The 13536-nt window shown below is 34.9% G+C and overlaps 1 protein-coding gene across 1 annotated transcript; it reads left to right on the top strand.

Annotated features, from left to right (window-relative positions):
* Positions 1–7573: 7573 nt before the first annotated feature.
* Positions 7574–9827, top strand: LOC110817033 (cysteine proteinase inhibitor A-like). The gene is made up of 2 exons (XM_022045422.2): positions 7574–7762; positions 9208–9827. Exons 1-2 carry the CDS (start codon positions 7574–7576, stop codon positions 9394–9396), a joined length of 378 nt encoding a protein of 125 aa, XP_021901114.2. The 3' UTR covers positions 9397–9827.
* Positions 9828–13536: the final 3709 nt, after the last annotated feature.

Here is a 13536-nt window from a genome sequence, read left to right as displayed (position 1 = left end):
ATTCCATCATCTTGATACCCAATCCAGTATGAGGGAAAACCATATCTCCCAAATCTTCCTGGTAAGGAATTTTTCAACCCCGTTCGACTAAGGTATCGTTCATGGTAGGATTCTTTATGTACTAGGCCCGTTCGCCATTTCCCTAGGTACCCAGTAAATCTTTCACATAGAGATCTCCATCAACAAAACAAACAATCATGCAATACCAATATCTCATTGTATATTCACATATTAATAAAACGACATTTAAGCAACGATATAACTTATCATAATAAAGGATCAAGTAACTAGATAACCAAATAAACTAAATAAATCGATAAAATAATTGAAACTATAAATTAAGAACATGCACAATACAATAACAAGTAAGTACGACAGTAAATGAAAATAAACAGGAAATCAGGACAGTTGTGAACTAACCGGTTCCGACTTCACCAGTAACCTGTGATTATTTTCAAAGTTTTTTACTTTTTCATAAAAATATGAAATTATACATCGTTAAGCCTCAATTTATCGTAACAGAAAATATGGTGAGGGATCCTTATCTGGATCGGTGTTTCGAGACGTTGAGCTGTGTACTATGCCTCCTATCGAGTACTAGATTTCCTGAATTTTTTCTGCAAAATCCAAAACACCCATTACATACCTAAAAATACCCCAAAAATCCAAAATCGGTATCCAAAACTCATTTCGACCAATTTTGGAGTTTTAGCACAGCACCGCCGTCATGCTCCAGCACTGGCTACGTCACCCAGGTGGCACTCGACCTGATCAGTTTTGGTCGTATTCCTACAAAAAAACACGTTAGGAGCCTCGATTAATTGAAAAATCACAAAAAAACCGAACCTAACGGCAAGGGGACCTTCGAATGTAGCGGCGGAGCCGGTCCTCTTTCACGACTGAGGTTTTTTCTTCAGCTAACTTGCACAGAAAAGGATGGTAAACATAATTATCAAAAATCACGTGAAACAGGAATCAAGAAGGGGCTCATCGGATGAATTTTAGAGTTTTGACCGCGGCGGCTCTACTAGACTTTGCCTGTAGTTTCTGGCTCACCTGTCGTCTCTTTTGCTCTGATTTGGCTACAGGAGTTCTCGTAATTGAATTCCAAGCAGGTAGAGATAATTTTTACATTTTTTTGCAGTCAGCGATGGCTCCGGTGCAACGGTGGTTGGCGGTCGACCTCCTTCTTCAGCGGGGGCTGACCGTTGGAGTTTGGGTTCTCGTATGATGCGAAGTATTTATACCCATTCCGCATTGATCTGGGCCGTCCATCATGATCAATCTCTTTCGTCCGATCACGTCTAAGGAGAAAATAAATCTGTGCCATCTATCGTGATTTGATCATTATCGTCCGATCGTGTTTAAGGAAAAAATAAATATGGATCGTCCATTGCAATTTGATCTCGACCGTCCACGCGCGCGAGATCGATCCTGAGCTGTCAAATCACGGGGCACGCGAATCACTTGCATGGCCTCCTACGTGGCATCGACGTCAGCATGCCTTACCACATGGTGTGCTCCGATTCGTCGGGACTGCTGACTGGATGGTTCTACATGGTATAATTTTTTCTATTTGTACTTTGACCTCCTATTTCTAATTTTTCTTTTAAAAACACTATCTGAACTCAAATTTTTACCTTTTTTTTTTAAATTATTTTCGATTACATCCCTAACCTATTTTTTTTAATAAATTCAATAAAATAAAATTAAATTAATTTATAAATAAATTTTTATTCATTTTTAAATAACTAAAATTAATTCTAAGCTAAATTCTAGGCCCGGGTATTACAACTCTCCCCCTTAAGAAGAAATTTGGTCCCTCATATTTGTCACCATCTCACTTAGTCAAACAGTTGGGGATACTGAGCTCTAAAATTTGATTCTATCTCCCATGTGGCTTATTTCCATGTGTAATTCTGTCATAGGACATTGACAAAGAGAATTTCTCTGTTGTGGAGTACTCTGTTTTTTCTGTCAACAATGCCCACTGGTACCTCTTCATAGAATAGATCCTCCTAGAGTAAAAGGGGCTCGCGGGTCAAGATGTGTCAGGAGTTCAAGTTGTACTTGCGTAGTATGGACACATGAAACATATTATGGATCCTGGATAGCTCTAGAGGTAGTGTCAGTCTGTAGGAGGCCGTAACAATTCTGTCTAAGATCTCAAATGACCCAATGAATTGAGGATTTATTTTTTTCCTCTTGTCAAACCTACTAATTCCTTTGAAATGGGTGACATTGAGGAACACTCGATCACATTTCTCAAATTCCAAATCCCTTATTCAGGTGTCCGCATAACTCTTCTTCCTGCTTTGAGCCGCTGGATATTCTTCCTGATCTTAACTATTTTGGTTGTAGTCTCTTTCACAATATCTAAACCGAACAATTTTTTATCACCCACCTCTTTTCAAAAGATCGGCGATCTGCATGGGCGGCCATACAATGCCCCGTACGGAGTCATGCTGATATTTTTCTGGTAACTATTATTGTAGATAAACTCTATTAAAAGTAAGTGATCATCATAATGACCCCTGAAGTCTATAACACAAGCTCGGAGCATATCCTCCAGTGTGCGAATCGTCCTCTCTGATTGTCCATCAGTCTGATGGTAGAATATAGTACTAAAAGATAGTTTCGTTCCCATGAATTTCTGAAAACTAGACTAAAGTCGAGAAGTAAACCTAGGGTCTCTGTCGAACTACTGTCACTGTCACTCCATGTAACATGACTATCTTCCGGATATACATTCTTGTTAGCTTATCAAAGGGGTCGGTCATCTTGATAGCCAAGAAGTGAGAAAGCTTAGTGAGCCAGTCGACAATTACCCAAATGATATCATATTCTGAGTATGCCCTAGGCAACCCTGTTATGAAATCCATTATGATATGTTCTCACTTTCACTCTCGGATCGGTAATGACTAAAGTTGTCTGTCTAGGCGTTGATGTTCTACCTTAACTTGTTGACATACTAGATACTTGAAAACAAAGTTGGCTACATCTCTTTTCATCCCGTTCTACCAAAATTGGGGTCGCCTACTTTGATATATTTTAGTGTTTCGGGAATGCATGTCGAATTTTGAGCTATGAGCCTCTGTCATGATGTCCCTTTTCAGTTCACTATCACTTGAAACACACACCCTGTCCTGAAACCTGAGCAACCCATCGATAGAGACTCAGAATTTTGAATTCACTCCTTATTCTGCATCCTTCTTGAGAGCTACTAGGATAGAATCAGTAGATTAAGCTTCCTTTATTCTATGGATCAATTCAAGTTGAACAGTCAAGTGGGCCAAGTATATAACTCTCTTCAAGTCCTGAAATCGTATCTGTTGTGTGACCCCTATTACCCTACATTCCGAAACTATTAGGTGAGCTAACATGCTTGTACTTTTTTTACTGAGCGCGTCGACCACCATATTGTCGTTTTCCGGGTGATATAAAATGTTTTAATTGTAGTTCTTGAGGAGTTATATCCAACGTCTAAGTCGTGGGTGGGGTAATTTTTCTCATGACTCTTCAACTGCTTGTACCCATAGTTTATGACATTCTCATATTGCATCATAACACAACCCAATCTCAGGTAGGAGGCATCGTCATAAACTGTATATCCACTTGCCCCACTCAGTAAAACCCACACAGGTGCAGTAGTCAACCGCTTCTTTAGTTCTTAATAGCTCCTTTCACAATTCTCGTTTCACTCAAACTTAATGTTTTTCTTTGTGAGTCAAGTCAAAGGAGTAGCTAGGTTAGAAAATCCTTCTACAAACCTATGGTAATAACCTGTCATTCCCAGAAAGTTATGAATCTCCTTGACCGATGTTAATCTCTCCCAACCAAGCAATACCTTAACTTTTTTAGGGTTCACTGATACTTCATCCCTTGATACAATGTGCCCTAGGAAGGTAGTTTACTCGAGTCAGAATCCACTCTTACTCAACTTTGCATACAACTTCTTTTTTCTAAGAACTTATAAAACCTAAGTCAGATGATAAGCATGTTCATCTCTACTTTTTGAATAAACTAGGATCTCATCGATAAATACAATGACAAACTGATTTAGGAATTGTCTGAAAACTCTTTTCATCAAGTCCATAAAAATGGTTGGTGTGTTGGTTAGTCTAAATGACATAACCAGGAACTTGTAGTGTTTGTACCTGATTCTGAAAGTTACCTTTAAGAATGTCCACTGCCCTAATCTTTACCTGATGGTAACCTAAACACAAGTCTATTTTGGAGAAGACCTAGTTACCCTGCAACTGGTCAAAAAAGGTCATCGATCTTTGAGATGGAGTACTTGTTCTTGATCGTGACCCTGTTCAATCCCCTGTAGTCAATACATAACCTTAACATCTCATCCCCTTTCCTTAAAAATGTTACTCTAGCACCTTAAGGGGACTATGAACCCACTATCCTACAATTTCTTGATATATTTTCTTAGCTCATCCACCTCTACATGACTCATGCAGTAAGAGAAAACTGAGATAGGTTGCATGTTAGGTTGAGGGTCTACGATGAACTCAACTTCTCTGACCACTGGGAGTCTGAGTAGTTCATTAGGAAACATATCCAGAGAATCTCATACCATAAGAATCTCTTAAATGTAAATTTCTTTCTTACACTTGTCTTGTGTCACGTCCAGCTTGGCTTTAATATCCTACTAGGTAAGGATATGGACTATACCCTAGAATGGAGGTCTAGCATGATTTTTTATTCTACACACTCTCTCGCGTAATGTTGGGCACTTCCACAGATACGACAGGTGTTATTGAAGCGATAGTAGGATCGGTCCCCATGGTCCTTGCCGCAATGCTTGCAAGTCCTATTGAAGAGGAACTAGATTATGTTGGAGAGGAACTGGGTGACCATGTGGTGGCACCTGGTTGTATGATAGGGCACCAGATTGTACTGTGGCAGTGCCAAATGATACAATAGAGGGCGCAGAGTTGTATCGAGATGACACTGAATCTTCTCGTTGTAGGGGTGACTCATACTGCGGCAGTGGTGGAGGCATCAGAGAGCTCCCTCCTCTCTTTCCTGACCTACTGGACAAAGATGAGTCTCTCTAACATCTTGAAGAGCTGATCGACATCCTCTCAAAGGGACCCGTCTCGGGCTGTCCTATTCAATAGGGGCCCTCCTCTCCCTATGTCTTTGTACTTGTTTTTCACAAGAAATGGTTGGGTGATAGTTCGTATTTTATATTTTTAAGTTTTTGTGTAAGGAATAGTTTCAAAAAACGCAATTCTGATACCAACTGTAAAGACCCTTAACCTTAAATGAAAATAAATTCATAAATTAAATGTAGAAGCGATTAATTTTTTCTATTTGTACTTTGACCTCCTATTTCTAATTTTTCTTTCAAAAACACCCATCGAACCCAAATTTTTACCCATTTTTTCTAAAATTATTTTCAATTCCATCTCTAACCTATTTTTTTTTCAACAAATTCAATAAAATAAAATTAAATTAATTTATAAATAAATTTCTATTTATTTTTTAAATGTTAAAATTAATCCTAAAACAAATTCCGGGCCCAGATATTACAAAGTTATTATAGGGTCCTCTTAATGTGGAAGGAGATATTAAGCGTCCTCTTAGTGTGGAAGAATGAAGGGGTCGAATTATGGAGTTGGTACGTGCAATAGGTGTTTAGTAAATGTATGGATGAGCAAGTTGGCAGGTGGTAGTAATATTGACGAGGGCTCATATTGGTTGTAGGGTAAATCCATGAGTGGTAAGATAGGGTTACAAAGCGAAAAAAGGGCGAGAAGAACATTGGGATGTAGGTGTAGACTTAGCACCAGACTAGAGATTCAAATGTATTTCTATACCTTATTTGAGTTTTGAATTTATTTTACTAGACTGAAGTATGCTCACTTTGTATCATTTGCAGATGCAGTAGGATAGGAGACGGAAACAAAAACCCAGCCAGTGGGACCATACCTAGGGAAAGTGAATTAACAGGAAACTGGATGCATATTGGATTACACTGGATGTTCATTCATTTTATGTCTCGGTAGTACATAGGAACTTTTTCTGATTCTTTTTTATCTGCTATCTTAATATGGTTGAATTGTAAAATGAGTTATGAAGATTTCGTTAGATAGACTTGATGATTGTAATGCACAGAGGACATTTGGTTTTGGATGAATTCATGAATAGGGAGTTTGAGTATAATGTGTGTTATGAAACACTTAGGGATGTTAAAAACATGAACCGGAAAAAGCCACTAATGGGTCCTAAAAGTTCAAAATCGATGAATCGTTTTTAGGTAAACTGCATCCAATAGGAGTAGAGGAGCTTTGACGGGTCTTTTTGCTTCAAAAGTATTGGAGTATGAGACTCTAATGAAGCATAATTTTAGCAATCAAATAAACACTCAACATTTTAGTAAACAATCCCCAACATAAACAATCCCGGTGAGGGAATATATAAATTTATTATTGAAGTAGTTTAATTAATTTATCTAAAGAAGCTTTTTCGTATAGTTTGGTTATTTTATGTATTGTAGCATAAATTTTTGTTAATAAATCAAATTTATTTTTTCAAAAAAAAGGGGGATTAAAAAAAAATACAGAAGAAAAAAGCTGTAAAATTAATAATTTCATTAGAAAAATTATGAATTGCTTAAAAAGGAAAGGGAAAAAAATAGTCAAAATAATAATAGTAAATTAATGATTTGATTAGACAGTAAAAATAATGAATTTACAAAAAATGCAAAATTAACTCATAATAAATAATAAACGTGTAGGCGTGTAATTTTAATTGATTAAAAACGGTAGTAAATAAATTTAATATTAATGCAAAAATTTCAATAAGACTAAAAATTAAATTTAAAAAATTTTGAAAACCAAAAAGAAGAAAATTTTAAAAAAGTAAAAAATAATTATGATACCATATGGGTTGGCAACATAATTAATTAAAATAAAAATAAATTAAGTAATTATATTATTATATGAAAATATTAAAATTATTATAATTATTTAAGTAAAAATTAATTTCGAAACTATTTCATTTTTTTATCTAACCATAGTACATGGAATTATATAATTACATAAGGCGTAAACTTGAGCCTTTATAAGTATCCATCACTAAATTATTGCCATAAATATAATTATTGGAAACTATAAAAATATTAATTTTATAATTCTTAAATTATATTATTTTTATTGAATTGTTAACTATAAAAATAAATTTTTATGAATTTTTGAGAGAGAAATTTGCTGATAAATAAATATTTATTTTAAATTAAATTTAGAGTCTGATTTTTCTGAAATATTTTTTTCAGAATTTTTATATGCAAAATAAAAAAATTTTAAGAGCAAAATTTGCTGATAAATAAATTTATATGGAAATTAAAAAATAAATATAAAACATTGCCATTGAATGATATGATTAGTAAAAACTTTAATGCCGACCTTTCAAATAACGACAAAATTTTTACGTGTGAAAACGCGCTACCGCCCTTTGAATTTTCCATTGTAATAGTTTATTTTTGTATGTCCTTTTTGGTCTTTTCACACTCTGGTCTATGCCTACTCTTCCTTTATATAAGGGAATACTACCGGTTATGGAGGTCGTAAAAGTCAGAGCAGCAAAGGGTAGAAGATCAGATTCGGTGAGAGAAACAAAAAAAAAACAAAAAAAAATGGCGGAGGGACCTTTGGCTGGTGGTGTTTCGAACGTCGAGGGAAATGCAAACAGTGCTGAGTACGAAAACCTTGCTCGGTTCGCTGTCGACGAGCACAACAGGAAAGAGGTAATTACTCTCTTTTCTTCAATTCTTACTTCCTGCTTTCTGTTCGTTTCTCTGGAAAATTTCCACTAGAATTGAGATTATGTTGAAATTCAAGCATCTAATCATGTATTTCGATGAAATAATCATAACTATGAACTTACAACTTATATATCGGCAAACAGAGGAGTTTTGTTGGCTTAATTAAATTTTCAGCTGATTGCTTATATATGTATGTATATATATACCTGTTTCTCCAAAATTCTTCAGCGTTTCTGTTGTTCTTTTGTTCTGTAATTTAGTTCGAGTGGTTTAGCTTAATGTTTTCTCTAAGATTTGATGTTTTATGTGATAGTCAATTCCTGTTAAGTAGCTTGTACGTAGAAAAGGAAAATTGATCAAAAGTTAATCCATGAACAACATAAGAAGCAAATATTTGCAGGCAACTCATCCATGATTTCTCAATTATATTGTGATTTGACGGCATTGATGTCATCATTTTTCTGTGCACGTAAGAACAGATTTTGTCTAAATCTTTTTCGACAGAAGTAATCTGATGCTTACGATAGTTTAGAGACTCTATCGCCAGTTCAGGTAACCATCAACTAAAAATGTGGATGAAGAAATCATGATACAAGAAACTGAAGGTCTCCAACCTATAAATAGATTTGTGATATTCTATTGTGAATTCTGCATGGGTAGAAAAGAAAAGATCTCGTTGAAACATTTTTTAATATTATACGAACACAGATCCACACATTTTGATGATATAGATTGTTATTGTGTTGGCGCTATAGAGACAGCTTAGATAATCATAACAATCATAACCATTAATAATTGTAAGTGAAATATTTTATTGGTTAAATTAAATATGCGGAAATTATTTTTTATCATCCAACAGTTAAAAATTTAGCTTGTGAGTTCAAATTTACTGCAGTATGATTTTAATCATGTTTGAAATAGTTCATAGATGTCATAAAATTTATTTGTAAATTTATTGTTATTTCAGCTGATAGAGATGATGCAGATTATATTAGAATAAACTTCTATTCTTTTAAGAGGAGATTTTTACTATCATTTTGTTGAATTAAGTAGACCTTTATGATCGATTTCTTTTTTTATTCTCATATATACTCCACATATAGCTTATTTTTTTATGAAAAATCAACTTTCATAAAAAGGGAAAATTTAACAACTATTCCTGTTGAAGTAGGGGATATAGAAACTGAGTAGTTCTTGAGTGAGCCATTGCTCATCAGGGACATGTGTTGCCTGCATAGCTAAGACGTTTAGCACCTGATTGCACAATATAGAAACTCAAACAGCAGAAAAGAATAGTCTTAGTTTACTTTACTAACAAGTATTATAGGCTAAATAGTTGTTACAGGCTGCTCTTATCAATTTTTATCAGCTGCGAACATTTTGTGTTTCGATTTGCAACAATAAATTTTGTGATGGGAATTTTGCAGAATGCGTTGCTGCAGTTCAAGAAGATTGTGAATGTAAAACAGCAAGTGGTTGCAGGCGTTATGTACTACATCACTTTGGAGGCTTTAGATGGTCACAAGACCAAGATCTACGAAGCCAAGATCTGGGTTCAACTTTGGGAGAATTCCAGGAGCTTAGAGGAATTCAAGCTTATTGGTGATGCTAAGTAGCTCAGTAAAGTAACAAAAAATTATGGGTATGATTGGAACAAATGAATTATTTTGAGTGAAATTTATTTTAAAATTTTGTTTTTGATTTAGCTTTGAGAGAATGAAAGTTCAATAATAAAAAATGAAAAGTTTTAACTCCAAAGGAAGTTCAATTGTGTCAACTCTTGAAACTTTTTTGGAGTTGGATTTTCTGGGTTTTTATTCTCTCGTAACTAAATCAAATACAAATTTTGAAATAAATTTTTTTAAAAAAATCTATTTGTTTCAAAAATAACATGCATCTCAATGTTTTGTTGTATGGTTGTTAAAAAATTTAGAAGTTTCTTTTTAGACAGAGTTATGTGTGTTTGTACGAATCTCAAACAATATTGTTAGTGTTTCTCTAATTTTCTCATTAAATGAATTACTTTAAGAAAATTTGTTAATATAAATTAGAGGAACCAAATAGTACTTGTTTTAGTGAAAGTTCGTTATTACGTAATTGTAAAAGTTCAAAACACCTAGTAGAGATTTTAAGTATTTTGGCCCGATAATAATAATAATGATAATGATAATAATATCGGGTTTTTTTATTCAACAGAAGAATTAATGGTTTGAAAATTATATTTTTTACATGTTTATTTAAAACGTCCAAATATGGGTTATGAGAATGTTTTGAAACTTGAAACAAGAAAAAAAAATACTAACAAGAAAATATTATTAACCTCTATTCAAAATTAACGAAACGAAAAGAGATAATTATTTAGCTAGTCTATTGTTGTTTAAAATTCAAGTTTTTATTATCCTAATCTGAAATGGTTAATAAGAAATAGATGAGTTATACTAGTTTAGTAACAATATCAACATCTTATCACTGACATAGAAATCAAATGATTGTAAAAAATATAAAACGACCAATAGAGTATAATTTAAATAAAATTCAAATGTTAATGCACCCATTGATTATTTTACTGAAAATGTTAGTGTTTCCTTCCTCAACTAGTAGTTCTCTAAACATATCACACCAAAATGAAGTCAATATGACAATTTAGAAAGATCAAGTGTACATTCTATTATATGTAATATTGGGTTCTTAACCATTCATCCAAAATCAAGTTACTTATTATATCTATTCTCGTCATACTATTTCATTTCCCTACCAGCATCGCTGGGATCCCATAGGGATCCCCACTACACGTGAAATCCAAATATTTTTTTTTATTACATCAGTCGTCTCCATTCCCCCTGTCTGGTAATATGCACTACAATTTAAAAACTGTCTCAATACCTCGTGCGGTATGAGCAAAATTAATTGCTCATAATCCAGTCCGGTATGGGATTTTCCAGCTCCTTATGACTAAATATACGTTTATGGTAAGGTTTACCCTATGTACCAAGTCTGTACACTCTTTCCTATGATACCCAGTGAGCTCTTTTTATTGATTTACACATGCATATTTTTCATTGTATTTAACTCACGTGAGACTCGTACATTAATTAATAATAGAATATAGAATTTATGTTTCCAAACCCGTTAATAAATAAAGAAAACATAAAAAGAAATGAAGTAAAACGTCATGATAGAATAAGATCCATTATATGTAATGGCATGAACAACAAAATAAAGTAAATAGGTCAGGGCTAAATTAACCAGGCAGGATACGATAAATAAATAAAACAAAATAAATAAACAACATGGAGTGAAAATAAAATGAAACAGATACAACGATCCAAGATGTATAATTGACACATGACTTCTAGATATACATGGCAAGATAAGGATAAAAATAGGTTAGACCAACAGAAAGGGAATAGACAACTACAAAACAAGTAAATTAGCAAATAAACAAGAATAAAATGAAAATAAAATAATAAACACCATAAGATAAGAATCAAGACAAAATAACGAATAGGTAGCACACAGTAAAATTAGTGGCGAATACAGATAATCGTTTAATCGGCTCCATCGACAACTTGTATTTAATTTCAAAGGTTCACATAAGAGTTTAAAATTATGGTTTATTATCTATTAACTTTGATTTAACTGTAATAGGGAAAAGCTTGAGGAGTCCTTACTATGGGTCGGTGTTTAGGACACCGTCTTTTTCACTATGATTTGTGATGGTTCTCGGTTCTTTGATTTCTTTGATTTTTTCTGGTAAAATTTGAAAACGTACATTAAAACGGTGTGAAAATACGTAAACGATGGTAAAAAAGGCAACAAAAAAAAAACTCACCGAGGGTCGGGTTGGGGTTTTGGCGCGATGGCGGCGCCGAGCTCCACTGTTTGGTCCTCCTTCTCTGGCGCTTCTCCCTCTCGGCCAAACTAATTTTGGCTGGTTCGTGGTGGAAATTTATTTAAATCGTGGTTAGGGAGTATTTTACGAAATAACAAAAAGGGAATTTCGACCTTACTTGCGTTGATTTGGCTCTGGCATGGCACTGTACCTGGCTCCACCGACTACTTTCTCGGGTTACGGCTTTCCCTTGGGTTTTTTGACATTAAACATAGTTTTAAATGGTCTAGAACAGAAAAATTGGATGGATGGGGAAAAATTGCACTTATCGACGTCGTTTTTGGCTTTCAATACGGCAGCGCCACCAGTTCCACCGGCGTCTGAGCTCCCTCCAGCGCCCCTTGCTTCTTCTTCCCCAGTCGACTTGACGGCTAGGGTTTGGAGAGCCAACCAAAAGAGGTTTAAATAACTCTCCTTCAATCTGGGTCATTCGTACGGGACCACGTGAAGCAATGAAAGCTATCCGATCTAGCTTATTCAGGGAACTCATCTGGCCCATTCGATCTGGGAGACTTGGAGTCATGCGAATTGTTTGATCGAACCTATTTAGGAAGTCAATATGGGTCGTTAATGCGCGCAGGAATGACCCCAAGCCACCCAATCCACTTAGCACGTGGATCACCAGCGTGGCTTCCCGCTTGGAGCCTATGTTGGCATGGTTGTCATGTGGTGTGCGGCAATTCGTCGTGTCGCTGACTGGGTGTCCACGTGGGCCATTTCTTTTCTTTTTTTACAAACTGACCGCTACCTTCTGAATTTCTTTTCAAATAGGTCCCCCATATTTACAGTTATGTCTAGGCTTCTAAATTTACTTTCAAAAAGGTCTAAAATTAACCCTTTAATTATTTCTTTGTAATTTGGGATAATTAAATTTTTATTTACTCATTTGATGATATAAAATAAAATAAAAGGAGGTACATGAGTGAAAATTGACGAAATTAAACGAAACGAAAGTGGTTTTGTGTTAATTCGAATTTAAATGGTTACATCACAAATTTAAGGTGTTACAACTCTCCCCCTTAAGAAAATTTAGTCTACCAAATTGTCATTATTCACTGAATAGTTGAGGGTGTCTAACCCTAAAGTCCGACTCCATCTCCCTAGTGGCCTCGTCCTCCGAATGATTCTACCATAGTACTTTGATGAAGGAGATCCTCCTATTGCGGAGTACTCTCTCTTTCTGGTCAACGATGTTGATGGGTACTTCTTTATAAGAAAGATCTTCCTGGAGTGGAAACAGTTTATAGGAAAAATATGTGAAAGATCTAGGTTGTACTTGCGCAATATTGACACATAGAAGACATCATGGACTCTAGATAATTCTGGTGGCAACGCTAATCTATAGGTGGACGTCTCAATTCTATCCAAAATTTTGAACGGTCTGATAAACCAAGGATTCAACTTTCCCCTCTTCCCAAACCTAGTGATGCCCTTTAAGGGGGTCACATTAAGGAAGACTCGATCACTTGTCTCAAATTCTAAATCTTTCATTCGTGTATCTACACAACTCTTCTATTTATTTTGAGCTATTTGGATGTTTTTTCTAATTTTGATAATTTTCGGTATGGTATCCTCTACAAGGTCTGGGCCAAATGATTTTCTATTACTACTTCTTCCCAACAAACCGGTGATCTACAGGGTCAATAATATAATACTTCATACAAAGTCATACCGATGTTTGTCTGGTAACTGTTATTGTAGGTGAACTCTATCAGGGATAAGTGATCATCTCAGTGTCCTCCGAAATCTAGGGTACAAGCCCTGAGCATGTTCTCTAGTGTTCGAATAATTTTCTCTGATTGTTTGTCCATTTGAGGGTGGAAACTCATACTGAGTGGTAATTTGGTCCTTATTACTTGCTGAA

This window comes from Carica papaya, chromosome 5 (assembly GCF_054855325.1).
Source record: "Carica papaya isolate Zhongbai chromosome 5, ASM5485532v1, whole genome shotgun sequence".
Lineage (NCBI taxonomy): Eukaryota > Viridiplantae > Streptophyta > Magnoliopsida > Brassicales > Caricaceae > Carica > Carica papaya.
Note: the sequence above shows the minus strand (reverse complement) of the source record. Positions and strands in the feature narration are given on the sequence as shown.

What these genes read in the sequence shown, in the direction of transcription:
- LOC110817033 (XM_022045422.2), top strand. Translation starts at nt 7,574, where the DNA reads ATGGAGGTCGTAAAAGTCAGAGCAGCAAAGGGTAGAAGATCAGATTCG. An exon ending in ACGAGCACAACAGGAAAGAG is followed by an intron (nt 7,763 to 9,207) that starts GTAATTACTCTC and finishes GGAATTTTGCAG; the next exon opens with AATGCGTTGCTGCAGTTCAA.